The 16,780-nt window shown below is 46.4% G+C and overlaps 1 protein-coding gene across 1 annotated transcript in view; it reads left to right on the forward strand.

The window, feature by feature from the left end:
* LOC149468149 (uncharacterized) overlaps positions 1-15,911 on the forward strand; it is an 86,838-nt gene extending 70,927 nt beyond the window's left edge. The window contains 1 exon segment of the mRNA XM_089670684.1: positions 14,096-15,911. Coding sequence (XP_089526810.1) covers positions 14,096-15,325 — 1,230 coding nt within the window. The 3' untranslated portion in view covers positions 15,326-15,911.
* Positions 15,912-16,780: the final 869 nt, after the last annotated feature.

Here is a 16,780-nt window from a genome sequence, read left to right on the forward strand (position 1 = left end):
TGAACATTCTCTCCTGGATCCCCCCTTCCTTCATTGAACATTTACTCCTGGATTTCCACTTCCCATGGTTAACATTCACTCCTGGATTTCTCCCTCCTGGAGTGAGCATTCGCTCATGGATCTCCCCTTCCTTTAGTGAACGTTCGCTCCTGGATCCCCCTTCCTTCAGTGAACATTGACTGGTGGATATCAGAGGATGGGGAGAAGTCAGAGGTCCATCAGCTTCATCAGATGACAGTAGAGACATTAGAGGTTTATCAGCTTCATCTGAGAACAGGGGAGACATCAAAATGTCCATCAGCTTCATTGTAGAACAAGGGACACATCAGTGGTCCATCAGCTTTATCAGAGGGCAGGGGAGTCATCAGAGGTCCATCAGCTTCATCAGAGGACAGGGGAGTCATCAGAGGTCCATCAGCTTCATCAGAGGATAGGCAGACATCAGAGGTCCATCAGCTTTATCAGAGGGCAGGGGAGTCATCAGAGGTCCATCAGCTTCATCAGAGGATAGGCAGACATCAGAGGTCCATCAGTCTCATTGGAGACAGGGGAGACATCAGAGGTCCATTAGCTTCATCAGAGGACAGAGGAGAAATCAAAGGTCCATCAGCTTCATCAGAGGATAGGCAGACATCAGAGGTCCATCAGCCTCATTGGAGACAGGGGAGACATCAGAGGTCCATTAGCTTCATCAGAGGACAGAGGAGAAATCAAAGGTCTATCAGCTTCATCAGAGGACGGGGAGACATCAAGAGGTCCATCAGCTTCATCGTAGGACAAGGGACACATCAGAGTTCCATCAGCTTTATTGGATGACGGAGTCATCTGAGGTCCATCAACTTCATCAGAGGACAAGGGAGACATCAGAGGTCCATCAGCTTCATCGTAGGACAAGGAAGACATCAGAGGTCCATCAGCCTCATTGGAGACAGGGGAGACATCAGAGGTCCATTAGCTTCATTAGAGGACAGAGGAGAAATCAAAGGTCTATCAGCTTCATCAGAGGACAAGGAAGACATCAGAGGTCCATCAGCTTTATTGGATGACAGAGGAGTCATCAGAGGCTGTCACGGATCCCACCCACATGCACACGCCCACAGCGACTAGCTAACCGAGGCATGCATGTCTGGCCGTGACTTGGTGTAAAGAGGGAATGAGGGGGACTTATTTTGTCACAGCCCGCACTACCTCTCCTCTCATATTAGGACCCATGCAGTTTATGTTGTCTATATGGAGGAGGTGTAGGGTTACATTCATCCTAGGCTCTAAGTGTTCTCCCTTGACCAACATCATTTTTAATCCAAGTCTCCCAGATAGTCTGGCCATTGGTCGAGTCCATCCTTGGGCTGAGGCTAATCTATTCCAATTGCAACATTTGGTCAATCCCATAATTCACAACCTTAAATCCTTCCCTGACATTCAAAAAGCTGCTCGCATTCCACCCCATCAGTATTTTGTTTATCTACAGATACAACACATTTTTGCCCCCAAAGCCTCTTCTCTGACTCTTGAACAACCTACCCCTTTAGAGCATATCTGCATCCAAGGCCCACACCACCGGGACATCATTTCCGCTACGTATACATTGCTTGTAGATGTCGCCCTTTTTCTATTGGTTCTCCCCTTTATATGTGTAAATGGTCCCGTTTCCTTCAATGTGATATTGGGTTGGATCAATGGAGTAGGATTTGGGAGGCCTCTTCTAAATCTTCTGTGTGTGTAATGTGTACAGAAAATCCTTCTAAGACCCCCATGTTTTGGTATCGGACCCCTGAGGTTCTCCATGATCATAACCTGAATGTTTCTTCTGTTTGCTGGTGTTGTGTGACGGAAACTGACACTCTTTTCCACATTTTTTGGGATTGCCGGTCCATTGCACCCTTTTGGAGGAGGTCCTTACCCCATTGTGGTTACTTTTCCTGGCTCCTGTCCCTTTTGAGCCCATTTACTTTCTGTTGGGTCTACCTTTTCGGGTCTCTCTAAATGTGCGAGGAAACTTTCCACCTCCATTCTGAGGGCAGCCAGGAGAACCATTCCCATGCATTGGCTGTCTTCTATGTCCCCCATGTTACCGGCACTGATGAAGGTCAGAGCAGAAATGAGAAAGTTGGAGTACCTACCTGCTTTACACCCTGCTACTGTCCCTGCGCTGGAGGCAGTTCAGGACCCACGGGACACCTATGACACCGATCTGTCTGCTCCGATCGTTTGTGATTGATGGCCATGTCACTGTTTTGTATTGACATTGTATGTTCTTATGTACCTCTCATCGATGAGCTGCTTTATCAGCCTTCTCTCCCTCTCTGCTTTTATTTTACATTTACCTTTGTGACTGCTTGTTGTAGTGTGTCACATAGAGAGGGAAATGGGAGCTAATAGGCTGCAGGAGATCTGCCGAGACATAGAGAGGGAAATGGGTGATAATAGGCTGCAGGAGATCTGCTGAGACATAGAGAGGGAAATGGGTGCTAATAGGCTGCAGGAGATCTGCCGAGACATAGAGAGGGAAATGGGTGCTAATAGGCTGCAGGAGATCCGCTGAGACATAGAGAGGGAAATGGGTGCTAATAGGCTGCGGGAGATCTGCTGAGACATAGAGAGGGAAATGGGTGCTAATAGGCTGCAGGAGATCTGCTGAGACATAGAGAGGGAAATGGGTGCTAATAGGCTGCAGGAGATCCGCTGAGATATAGAGAGGGAAATGGGAGCTAATAGGCTGCAGGAGATCTGCTGAGACATAGAGAGATAAATGGGTGCTAATAGGCTGCAGGAGATCTGCTGAGATATAGAGGGAAATGGGAGCTAATAGGCTGCAGGAGATCTGCTGAGACATAGAAATGGAAATGGGAGCTAATAGGCTGCAGGAGATCCGCCGAGACATAGAGAGGGAAATGGGAGCTAATAGGCTGCAGGAGATCTGCTGAGACATAGAGAGGGAAATGGGTGCTAATAGGCTGCAGAAGATCTGCTGAGATGTAGAGAGGGAAATGGGTGCTAATAGGCTGCAGGAGATCTGCCGAGACATAGAAAGGGAAATTGGTGCTAATAGGCTGCAGGAGATCCGCTGAGACATAGAGAGGGAAATGGGAGCTAATAGGCTGCAGGAGATCCGCTGAGACATAGAGAGGGAAATGGGTGCTAATAGGCTGCAGTAGATCCGCTGAGACATAGAAAGGGAAATGGGCGCTAACAGGCTGCAGGAGATCCGCTGAGACATAGAGAGGGAAATGGGTGCTAATAGGCTGAAGGAGATCCGCTGAGACATAGAGAGGGAAATGGGAGCTAATAGGCTGCAGGAGATCCGCTGAGACATAGAGAGGGAAATGGGCGCTAACAGGCTGCAGGAGATCCACTGAGAGATAGAGAGGGAAATGGGTGCTAATAGGCTGCGGGAGATCTGCCGAGACATAGAGGGAAATGGGAGCTAATAGGCTGCAGGAGATCTGCTGAGACATAGAGAGGGAAATGGGAGCTAATAGGCTGCAGGAGATCCGCTGAGACATAGAGAGGGAAATGGGAGCTAATAGGCTGCGGGAGATCTGCTGAGACATAGAAAGGGAAATGGGAGCTAATAGGCTGCAGGAGATCTGCTGAGACAATGAAATGTGTATGAAATGGATGGATGTGCAGACACTCCCAGAAGATGATGTCATTATGAGTGGATTGATATATATTTTTGCATTGTCCCCCCCAGAAGGATCAGGTTTGGCGGGATCGCTCTCATTAGCTATACATTTGTATTTTGTGTTCTGTGTTTGTAAGACTTTTCTATATGTAATAAGAGATGTTTGTTGAACAGTTGGTTACATAAGAGTTACATTTATTTCTTCTTCCTTTATTCAGTAATGTTTCATCTCCCGTAGTATCCCTGTAAGGTACATATTATACAGGAAGGGGGATTATGGGATGGATCTCGGGGCTGCAGTTCCTCTGATCTCCACAAGGTGCTGATCTCACCTATACTCACACAGGAAGTCTCTATGGAATGCAGACAGGAAGTGATGTCAGGGACAGACAGGAAGTGATGTCAGGTATAGACAGGAAGTGATGTCAGGTACAGACAGGAAGTTCCAGATGAGAGGTGAGGCGGGAAGAAGTATAGAGGAGACGTTGGTGGAAGTGGCAGCAGAGGAGGTAATAAGATGTTATTTCCTATTTACAACAAATGTATATAAATCTGAGGCTCTTTTAGGAATGTTGGGGGGTTTAAAAAAATGAAAGGGGCTTTATAGCAACTTAAATGTGTAATATGTGTAACATTGTTCTGTTTATCTCCTCCTCCCCTCCCCCGCCTGTCTCCAGCACCGCACCCAGGGAGGGGAGAGACCTTGCAGTGTAATGACTACCGATTGGCTGCTCCTCAGAAAAGGGGAGTGTCCTGCTTATCCTTTCTCCTTTCACTCCCAGAGCCTTTTTTGCACATTTAAAAAATCATTTTATCCTGAAGATGACACAAAACCCCCCAAATATCGATTTTCTGAAAGTAGAGACTTTAGAGAATAAAATAGCGGCAGTTCTAATTTTTTATGTCACAAAATATTATCACAAAGTCTAGGAAATGCCAAATTTCACTAAAAAATATACTTAAGCTGATTTCAGGGCACAAAAAGCAATAAATGACCCATTTATGTGTAAAAATATAAAAGCCGAGGTTGCAGCGAGTAAATAGATATCCAACATGTCAAACCTTAAGTTGTGTGTGCTGAAATGGTGACAACCTTTAGTCCCGGTATTATCTATAGGGGACACATTTATAGCCCCTTCTAGGTCATCAGTATAGAGTACGGAGGAGGTCTGCTCCTAGAATTATCCTCTCATTCTGGTGTGACCGGCGATATGTAACGTGTATCACAATCAATGTTATCACGTGTAGGCGCTCCAGCGTGTGCTCTTACGTTTGGGTGTGCATATATGTGGGGGTGGGGGGGGCCTCAAAATTTTTTAAGGGGAGGAGTTATGTACTTGGGTGTAACTTTAATTCTTTACAATTAAAAAAAAGCATTTTTACTTAACCACTTGCCTACCAGGCACTTCTACCCCCTTATTTACCAGGCCAATTTTCAGCTTTCAGCGCTGCCGCACTTTGATTGACAATTGCGCGGTCATGCAACATTGTACCCATATGAAATTTTGATCATTTTTTTCTCACAAATAGAGCTTTCTTTTGGTGGTATTTAATCGCCACTGGGCGCTTTACTTTTTGCGCTATAAATTAAAAAAAGTGCAAAAAATTTGAAAAAAAAAAAAAGTTTATTTGTTTCTTTTATAAAATTTTTCAAACAGGTATTTTTTCTCCTTCACTGATTTGCGTTGATGAGGCGGCACTGATGGGCACTGATAGGCGGCACTGATGGGCACTGATAGGCAGCACTAAAGGGCACTGATAGGCAGTACTAATGAGGTGGCACGAAGAGGCGGCACTGATAGACAGCACTAATTAGGGGTCACGGTTAGGCGGCACTGATATGCAGCACTGATAGGCGGCACTGATAGGTGACACTGATGATGGGTACTGATAGACGGCACTGACTGGCATCACTTCTGGGCACTGACTGGCGGCACTGACTGGCACAACCCCTGGGCACTGACTGGTGGCACTGACTGGCAGCACTGGTGGGTGGGCACAGGTGGGTGGCACTGGTGGGCACAGGTGGGTGGGCACAGGTGGGTGGCACTGTTGGGCACATGTAGGTGGCACTGCAGAGTGGCACAGGTAGGGGGCACTGCTGGGCACAGGTGGGGGCACTGCTGGGCACAGGTGGGGGCACTGCTGGGCACAGGTGGGGGCACTGCTGGGAATGGGTGGGCGGGGCTAGTGAGCGCACCGCTGATCGGAACTTGCGGGGGTCACTGCTGGGCACCGATCATCAGGGCACTGATCATCAGTGCCCTGATGATCGGTGCCGATCCCCGCTCTGACAACTGCCGGTTCTCGGCAGTACTTTCCTCACGATCTGACAGCGTGAGGAAAGTGCAGCCGAGAACCGGCACTTGCATTTTCCTGTGATCAGCGTGTCATTGGACACCGCTGATCACGTGGTAAAAGGCCGGTGGGCTCGGCCTTTCACCACATCTCGTGATCAGCTGTGTCCGTAGGACACAGCGATCACGGAGATCGCCGGGTGCGCGCCCCCTGGGGCGCGCAGGAGAGCGCATTCTGGGAGGACGTCATATGACGTCCACTCAGAACTGGCCGGCCGCGGTGAAGCCGTCTTTCGGCTATGCGCGGTCGGCTAGTGGTTAATGGGACAAAGTCCTCTATGTGATGACTTTTGATGACAGGTTCTCTTTATTCAGACATCCAGGGTCTAAAAGACCCCCAATGTCTCCCCTGTACTCCATTGGATGTAATGTAGAGCACATCGCACCGCATTACATTCTTTGCCGGCCTCGATGGTCGCGAAATCTGTCATAATATCACTTCTGGGTCAGGACAAGAAGGGAGTGAACATGTCCGCTCTCCTCCATCCCCTCTACCCTCCGACACCCGCTGACCCGGGCCCACAGATGGGCAAGCAGAGCCGGGGAAGCATAGTAGGTACAGGAGAGGATCACACACACGGGGTGGCAGAGGCTGGCACCTGAAAGGAGAGCCCTGCGGCTTGCCCTCAGCAGGGATAAAGATTAAACACAATACTTGCCCGGCCCCCAGAACTACATGTCCCGGGCGTCGGGCGATGTAAAGTGACCATCCCTGCATGATGAGCCGACATTGACCTCACAGCACTGCCTCAGAGCAAACTAGTCATAGGAAGGATCAGATTTATCATTCCTTGTCTGCAGATCTAATACTCATCAAAACCAGTTCAGAGACCAAACAAACCCAACAGAGAAAAGGGGCCCCGGACCCCAAAATTGTAGTAAACACTAAACAGTCCAAACAAAATGTCTTCCCATGGGGGGAGTAGTTCTTCAATGTCCAGCAACCCTCCTATTCCCCCCTCACATCCACATCCTATCATTGTGTGACCAATACCATCCAAATCATTCTTACTTTCATTTCCCAAAGTTATCCGTCTACAAGGAGACCTGTATAGATCACATGATGGCGCCAATGAGGATGGAGGAGGACCGGAGTCACATGACTGAGAAGATACTAAACCTCACCCTGGAGATCATCTACCTGCTGACCGGAGAGGTGAGGAGGATTCTGGGAGGTCACATGACATCACTCTTATCTCTATTAATAAAACACAGACCTGACCGGAGAAGTGAGGAGGATTCTGGGAGGTCACATGACATCACTCTTGTCTATTCTGGTCAATAGAACATTTTATTTTTGCACACATTTAGATGATGTCAGGTGGTTGATATTGTTTTATTTGTCTCCTGATCTGTAGGATTATGTTGTAAAGAAGAAGTCTAGTGGGGAGCCAATCTCAGGAGGATGGAGCAGAACCCGGAGCCTCACCATGGTGCCTCCATCTCATTCTCTGATACCTGAGAGGGAGAAAGAGCAGAAGATTCTGGAACTGACCACCATGATGGTCCATCAGCTGACAGGAGAGGTGAGCGGTGCCGGGAATTCTGGGACATTCTCCAGTAACAGACAAGGGATGTGTCTGGATGGTGACTGTATCATTGTGTGTGTCAGGTTCCTATAAGGTGTCAGGGTGTCACTGTCTATTTCTCCATGGAGGAGTGGGAGTATTTAGAAGGACACAAGGATCTCTACAAGGACGTCATGATGGACAATCAGCCGCCCCTCACATCACCGGGTAAGAGGAGACTTTATTGTAAAGGAGAGAGCAGTACGGAGGATCCACCTAGATCCCCCATCATCTGATAAACACATAGAAACAATGGATTCAGTCAGTGTGTGTGTTTCCTACAGATGGATCCAGTCATGGGAACCCACCAGAGAGATGTCCCCGTCCTCTGTATTCCCGGGATTCCACACAGGAAGGTCACACCATCCCTCATCATTGCAAGGTTGGTGGGATGGAGCATCTAGAACATGGACTTGTGGAGATGATGTGTGGATTGTTTATGTGACCTTACATTTTACAGATGATATTTTCTCTCATTTTCTTGATTTAGAGTGGAGATCCAATCGATATAGAATTTGAGGTGAAAGCAGAAGAAGAAGAGGCGTATGTGAGGGATGATCAGCAGTCTATGGAGGAGGATGGAATAACGGGGACATTTATAGAGGAGGACACTCCTACAGAGATCAGCACAGGTGGGTCATGAACACTAAATCCATTCCTCCACCCATACTGCTCACTGATTGGTCCAGAGTAGGGCGGGGACTGGGTGATATCAGCCTGTAATCCCCTGGTCACTTTCCTGAGCTGTGTTCCCCGTCCTGTATTCCTGGATTTCTCTCGGATAATCTTCCTTCTCTGTGCTGCAGACACAATTTATGTCTCTAGACTGGATTTATGGAGGTTCTGGGGTTCAGCTGGCAGAAAAATGTTCATTTTTCCTATAAGCATTGCATAATGTAGTCACCCAGGACATGTGACTGGGGTCTCCTGCCTTGTGCCTGACTCTTCCAGGGGACCTTCTCTGTTGTCTGCTGGCTGTGCCGGGTGGAGGGATATGTCTGTAGTGTCCCAGACCCAAGTCACTGAGTGCAGTCTCAGGAGATGGGAGGCAGCGGTGTGGGACCTACATAGTTACATAGTTAGTCTGGCTGAAAAAAGACATTCGACACCCACAGCTGATCCACCAGAAGGCAAAAACCCAGCAAAGCACGATCCAATCTCCTCCTGCAGGGGAAAAATTCCTTCCTGACCCCCCGAGAGGCAATCGGATATTCCCTGGATCAACTTTCCCTATAAATGTTATATCCAGTTATATTCTGTGTATCCAAGAAAGAATCCAGGACTTTCCTACAGCAACCCCCCCTTATGTATTATACATGGAGATCATATCCCCCCTTATATATTATACATGGAGATCATATCCCCCCTTATGTATTATACATGGAGATCATATCCCCCCTTATGTATTATACATGGAGATCATATCCCCCCTTATGTATTATACATGGAGATCATATCCCCCTTATGTATTATACATGGAGATCATATCTCCCTTATGTATTATACATGGAGATCATATCCCCCCCTTATGTATTATACATGGAGATCATATCCCCTCTTATGTATTATACATGGAGATCATATCCCCCCTTATGTATTATACATGGAGATCATATCCCCCCTTATGTATTATACATGGAGATCACATCCCCCCTTATGTATTATACATGGAGATCATATCCCCCCTTATGTATTATACATGGAGATCATATCCCCCCTTATGTATTATACATGGAGATCATATCCCCCCCTTATGTATTATACATGGAGATCATATCCCCCCTTATGTATTATACATGGAGATCATATCTTCCCCTTATGTATTATACATGGAGAGCATATCCCCCCTTATGTATTATACATGGAGATCATATCTCCCCTTATGTATTATACATGGAGATCATATCCCCCCTTATGTATTATACATGGTGATCATATCCCCCCTTATGTATTATACATGGAGATCATATCCCCCCTTATGTATTATACATGGAGATCATATCCCCCCTTATGTATTATACATGGAGATCATATCCCCCTTATGTATTATACATGGAGATCATATCCCCCCCTTATGTATTATACATGGAGATCACATCCCCCTTATGTATTATACATGGAGATCACATCCCCCTTATGTATTATACATGGAGATCACATCCCCCTTATGTATTATACATGGAGATCATATCCCCCCTTATGTATTATACATGGAGATCATATCCCCCCTTATGTATTATACATGGAGATCATATCCTCCCCCCTTATGTATTATACATGGAGATCATATCCCCCCTTATGTATTATACATGGAGATCATATCCCCCTTATGTATTATACATGGTGATCATATCCCCCTTATGTATTATACATGGAGATCATATCCCCCCTTATGTATTATACATGGTGATCATATCCCCCCTTATGTATTATACATGGAGATCATATCCCCCCTTATGTATTATACATGGAGATCATATCCCCCCCTTATGTATTATACATGGAGACCATATCCCCCCTTATGTATTATACATGGAGATCATATCCCCCCCTTATGTATTATACATGGAGATCATATCCCCCCCCTTATGTATTATACATGGAGATCATATCCTCCCTTATGTATTATACATGGAGATCATATCCCCCCTTATGTATTATACATGGAGATCATATCCCCCCTTATGTATTATACATGGAGATCATATCCCCCCTTATGTATTATACATGGAGATCATATCCCCCCTTATGTATTATACATGGAGATCATATCCCCCCTTATGTATAATACATGGAGATCATATCCCCCCTTATGTATTATACATGGAGATCATATCCCCGCTTATGTATTATACATGGAGATCATATCCCCCCTTATGTATTATACATGGAGATCATATCCCCCCTTATGTATTATACATGGAGATCATATCCCCCTTATGTATTATACATGGAGATCATATCCCCCCTTATGTATTATACATGGAGATCATATCCCCCCCTTATGTATTATACATGGAGATCATATCCCCCTTAATCTCCTCTTCTCAGTAGAGAATACATTCAGTTCCTCTAATCTCTCCTCATAGCTGATCTCCTCCATGCCTCGTATCAGTTTGGTTGCCCTTCTCTGTACTTCCTCCAGTTCCCCAATGTTCTTTTTGTGAATTAGAGCCCAAAACTGAACTGCATATTCCAGATGAGGTATTACTAATGATTTGTACCCGGGGGGGGGGGGAGGGGGTGATATCTCTCTTTCTGGAGTCTCTACCTCTCCTAATACAAGAGAGGATTTTGCTCACTTTAGAACCCGCAGCTTTTCATTGCTGCCATTATTAGGCTGGTAATTTACCAGAACCCCAGATCCTTTACCATTGACCCATCCAGATCCTTCTCCACCATTGTCCCCCCAAATCCTTCACCATTGTCCCCCCAAATCCTTCTCCACCATTGACCCCCCCAGACCCTTCTCCACCATTGACCCCCCCAGTTGTACCCCCCTAGTATGTATGATGCATATTCTTAGCCCCCCCAGTGCAGAACCTTACATTTATCACCATTAGCCCTCATTGGCCCCATAGTCCCCCAATTACACAGAGCATTGAGGTCGGCTTGTAAGTTGGAGACATCCTGTAAGGACGTTATTCCCCGGCACAGCTTGGTGTCATCTGCAAAGACTGGAATGGGGTTTATAATCTCACACCCCATATTGTTTATATATATATTAATAAGTAAGGGGCCCAACACTGAACCCTGGGGTACCCCACTAATAACACTGAACCCTGGGGTACACCACTAATCACACTGAACCTTGGGGTACCCCACTAATAACACTGACCCTTGGGGTACCCCACTAATAACACTGACCCTTGGGGTACCCCACTAATAACACTGAACCCTTGGGGTACACCACTATTAACACTGAACCTTGGGGTACACCACTAATAACACTGAACCCTGGGGTACCCCACTAATAACACTGAACCTTGGGATACACCACTGATGACACTGAACCTTGGGGTACCCCACTAATGACACTGACCCTTGGGGTACCCCACTAATAACACTGAACCCTGGGGTACCCCACTAATAAAACTGAACCTTGGGGTACCCCACTAATAAAACTGAACCTTGGGGTACCCCACTAATAACACTGAACCTTGGGGTACCCCACTAATAACACTGAACCTTGGGGTACACCACTGACACCCCCAGACCATTCAGAGTATGAATCATTAACCACTACTCTCTGAATACGATCTTTAAGCCAGTTTTCTATCCATTTACATTCAGATTTTTCCAGCCCATAGACTTTACCTTACACATTAGCCGTGTGTGGGTAACTGTGTCCAAGTATACCACGTCCACCGCCACCCCTCTGTCCAAGTATACCACGTCCACCGCCAACCCTCTGTCCAAGTATACCACGTCCACCGCCAACCCTCTGTCCAAGTATACCACGTCCACCGCCACCCCTCTGTCCAAGTATACCACGTCCACCGCCACCCCTCTGTCCAAGTGTACCACGTCCACCGCCACCGCTCTGTCCAAGTATACCACGTCCACCGCCACCCCTCTGTCCAAGTGTACCACGTCCACCGCCACCCCTCTGTCCAAAGATACCACGTCCACCGCCCCCCCTCTGTCCAAGTATACCACGTCCACCTCCACCCCTCTGTCCAAGGATACCACGTCCACCGCCACCCCTCTCTCCATGTATACCACATCCACCGCCACCCCTCTGTCCAAGTATACCACGTCCACCGCCACCTCTCTGTCCAAGTATACCACATCCAGCGCCACCTCTCTGTCCAAGTATACCACGTCCACCGCCACCCCTCTGTCCAAGTATACCACGTCCAACGCCACCCCTCTGGCCAAGGATTTGTTAATCTCCAATCTAACCTGTTTCATGATGGTTTATTCCCATCTCACCTCTTCATGTTGTCTACAGTACAAATTTAAGCTTCCACTGATTACAGAATACTAATACTGAGAGTCCTAACCCTTATACTATATAACTTGTACATTACATACTCCTGACCCCTGCACTATATACTCTATGTTGTACATTACATACTCCTGACCCCTGCACTATATCCTCTATGTTGTACATTACATACTCCTGACCCCTGCACTATATACTCTATGTTGTACATTACATACTCCTGACCCCTGCTCTATATACTCTATGTTGTACATTCCATACTCCTGACCCCTGCACTATATACTCCATGTTGTACATTACATACTCCTGACCCCTGCACTATATACTCTATGTTGTACATTACATACTCCTGACCCCTGCACTATATACTCTATGTTGTACATTACATACTCCTGACCCCTGCACTATATACTCTATGTTGTACATTACATACTCCTGACCCTTGCACTATATACTCTATGTTGTACATTCCATACTCCTGACCCCTGCACTATATACTCTGTGTTGTACATTACGTACTCCTGACCCCTGCACTATATACTCTGTGTTGTACATTACATACTCCTGACCCCTACACTATATACTCTTATGTTGTACATTACGTACTCCTGACCCCTGCACTATATACTCTGTTGTACATTACATACTCCTGACCCCTGCACTATATACTCTATGTTGTACATTACATACTCCTGACCCCTGCACTATATACTCTATGTTGTACATTACATACTCCTGACCCCTGCACTATATACTCTATGTTGTACATTACATACTCCTGACCCCTGCACTATATACTCTATGTTGTACATTACACACTCCTGACCATTGCACTATATACTCTGTTGTACATTCCATACTCCTGACCCCTGCACTATATACTCTATGTTGTACATTACATACTCCTGACCCCTGCACTATATACTCTATGTTGTACATTACATACTCCTGACCCCTGCACTATATACTCTATGTTGTACATTACATCCTCCTGACCCCTGCACTATATACTCTATGTTGTACATTACATTCTCCTGACTTCTGCTCTCCCCCCACTGCTATATATACACATAATATGGATTCTCTTTTGTTCCCCCATTTCCTCCCAGCTGGACATTTTATATCAGATGATGTGATTGGAGCACAGACTTTTACATGGTGATAATAATGTGATAACATCCACCAACTTTGGACCCTTAAACAGAAAGTGATAATGAGGGAGGAGTCAATACCCCAATGATGGTGGTCTTCAGGATCAGTCCAGTATTCATCTTGGTTGTTCTCCCCCCATCCTCACTCTCTGACCTCTGGTGGGGCTCAGCCCCGCTGTTCTTCATGACTAAATCATGGACTAAATAAGGAAGTGCAGTACTTCTTGTGTTGGGAAGATGGCGATGAGTGATAGAGGGGGTGGGGACCCTCGTCCTATAATCCCCTCATCACTGTCCCTCCTATAAAAGACAGTTCTGGTTGTTTCCTCACTCTCTGACTAAGGTCCATGAATAAAGAAATGACCTGGTAGGAGATCAGAGGAGCCATTTCCTAGTTCCCTTGAGGGTGGAATTGTAAGCTCCTCAGAGACCAAGCTGCCTGATGTGGGCGGAGTCCTGGTTTGGGGGAACCAATCAGCTCCTGTCTAGTAATCCTCTGTCTTTGTATTTTAGTCCATGGCCGGGAGATGAGGAAAACCTCCGAGGATTGTCTCACTTTGTCTCCAGACTGGAAAGTAGAAGATGAGGACATCACACAGTATAGTCCAGGAGAAAACCCGGCTCCCTCCAATGTCCATCCGGCACCACCCAGTGTAGATGGACCATCGGATTCCTCGTATCCTGAGGAACCTCAGACTGTGCGGGACCAGGCCGGCCTTCCAACAGGGAAGAGGTTCTCCTGTACTGAGTGTGGGAAAGGATTCTGTTATAAATCCAGACTTAATAGGCATAAAAGATGTCACACAGGGGAGAAGCCGTATTCTTGTCCTGAGTGCGGGAAATGTTTTTCAAGGAAGTCTACTCTTTACACACATCAGAGATCTCACACGGGGGAGAAGCCGTATTCTTGTCCTGAGTGCTGGAAATGTTTTTCAGAGATGTCTATACTTCATAAACATCAGAGATCTCACATGGGGGAGAAGCCGTATTCCTGTCCTGAGTGCGGGAAATGTTTTTCACAGAAGTCCAGTCTTCACACACATCAGAGATCTCACACAGGGGAGAAGCCGTATTCTTGTCCTGAGTGCGGGAAATGTTTTTCACGGAAGTGCAATCTTCACACACATCAGAGATCTCACACGGGAGAGAAGCCATATTCCTGTCCTGAGTGTGGGAAATGTTTTTCAAAGAAGTCTAATCTTTACACACATCAGAGATCTCACACGGGGAAGAAGCCGTATTCTTGTCCTGAGTGTGGGAAATGTTTTCCAGAGAAGTGCATTCTTCAAACACATCAGAGATCTCACACAGGGGAGAAGCCGTATTCTTGTCCTGAGTGCAGGAAATGTTTTTCAGTGAAGTCCAATCTTTACAGACATCAGAGATCTCACACGGGAGAGAAGCCATATTCCTGTCCTGCGTGTGGGAAATGTTTTTCAAGGAAGTCCCATCTTTACACACATCAGAGATCTCACACGGGGGAGAAGCCGTATTCTTGTCTTGAGTGCAGGAAATGTTTTTCAGAGAAGTCCATTCTTCAAACACATCAGAGATCTCACACAGGGGAGAAGCCGTATTCCTGTCTTGAGTGCAGGAAATGTTTTTCAGATAAGTCCAGTCTTCACAGACATCAGAGACTTCACACGGGGGTGAAGCCACTTTCCTGTCCTGAGTGAGGGAAATGTTCCTCACTGAAGTCCTGTCTTCCTGTACATCAGGGGTCCCACACAACCCTGGAGGTGTATTAGTGCCTTGAGTGCGGGAAATGTCTTCTAGATGAATGTTGCTGGACATCCCAGCTCTCATGTGGGGAAGAAGCACACCCTGATATACACCTCAGATATACTCCATGGCTGATCTTCATCATGGAAGAAACAGTTCATAAGGAGATCAGAGGTCCCCAAAGACATGGATGAAGTGTGGGACCGGGTTGGCCATTGATAGCAGGGTAAGAATAAAAATGGAGGCCTGACCAAGAGCACTGGGCTAACTTTTTATTGGGGTGCAGCCTATATGCTAGCGATGGTTTGCACCTAATTGGAAGGGGGTTTATGGGAAGGCTGGAGGAATATATAAACTAGGATGGAGGGGGAGAGAGAATTCGATTATAATGAGGAAGACAGATCAGACGGGTCAGTACTTATTGGGGGGTGGAATGGGGAAAGATGGGGGGAGGGCTATGACAGATGGTAAGAAGGTTCCCATGTTACAAATAACCAGTGGAATTGGTACCATTTGTATGAAAATAAAAAATACACAAAATCCATGTGAACAAGGTGTCAGTAAATGAACAAGGTGTCAGGGAATATACAAGGTGTCAGTGAATGAAAGTGTTTGTTCCCCAATACCAGAAGTCTGCCCAGCACAATAGGTGAGTTGGAAGGTTTGGTGCATGAAGAGAACTAGGATTGAATTGGTATTGCTGAATCTTGGCTTCATTCCTCACATGACTGGGCCATTCATATTCCTGGCTAGGTTCTCTTTCGGAGAGACGGGGGAAATAGGAAAGGGGGTGGTGTCTGTCTCTATGTGAGAAGTGATCTCAGAGCGAGTGTGAAAGAGGACCTAGTTGATGGAGAGTGTGATGAGGCTGAAGGATTATGGGTGGAACTGCACATGGGGGGCGGTACTACAAAGGTCATCTTTGGAGTTTGTTATAGGCCTCCCAGTGTTAATGAGGAGGTGGAGACTCAGCTCCTCCCACAGACGGAAAGGGCTGGGACAGTGATAATAATGGGGGATGGTAACTACCCGGATAGTGACTGGAGTAATGGGACTGCAGGAACAGTTAAAGGGCAAACATTTTTAAACCTACTACAGGACAATTTTATGGTCCAGTTCATAGAGGCCCCAACTAGGAATGATGCTCTGCTGGACCTGGTCATCTCCAACCATGCAGTTTTTATTACGAATGTCCATATAAAAGAACATCTGGGTAGCAGTGACCATAACATGATTTCATTTATTGTTAGCTGTAAACAGCGAGCACATACGGGAAAAATAAAAATGCTCAACTTTAAGAGAGCTAATTTTCCAAGGCTGAGAGATGCTCTCCAAGACTTAGACTGGGAGGGAATATTGGCATCGATGAACACAACACAGAAATGGGAGTTCTTCAAAAAGCCTGTATG

This window comes from Staurois parvus, unplaced genomic scaffold (assembly GCF_062004578.1).
Source record: "Staurois parvus isolate SC_StPar_1 unplaced genomic scaffold, SC_StPar_1.0 ptg000092l, whole genome shotgun sequence".
Classification (NCBI taxonomy): Eukaryota; Metazoa; Chordata; class Amphibia; order Anura; family Ranidae; genus Staurois; species Staurois parvus.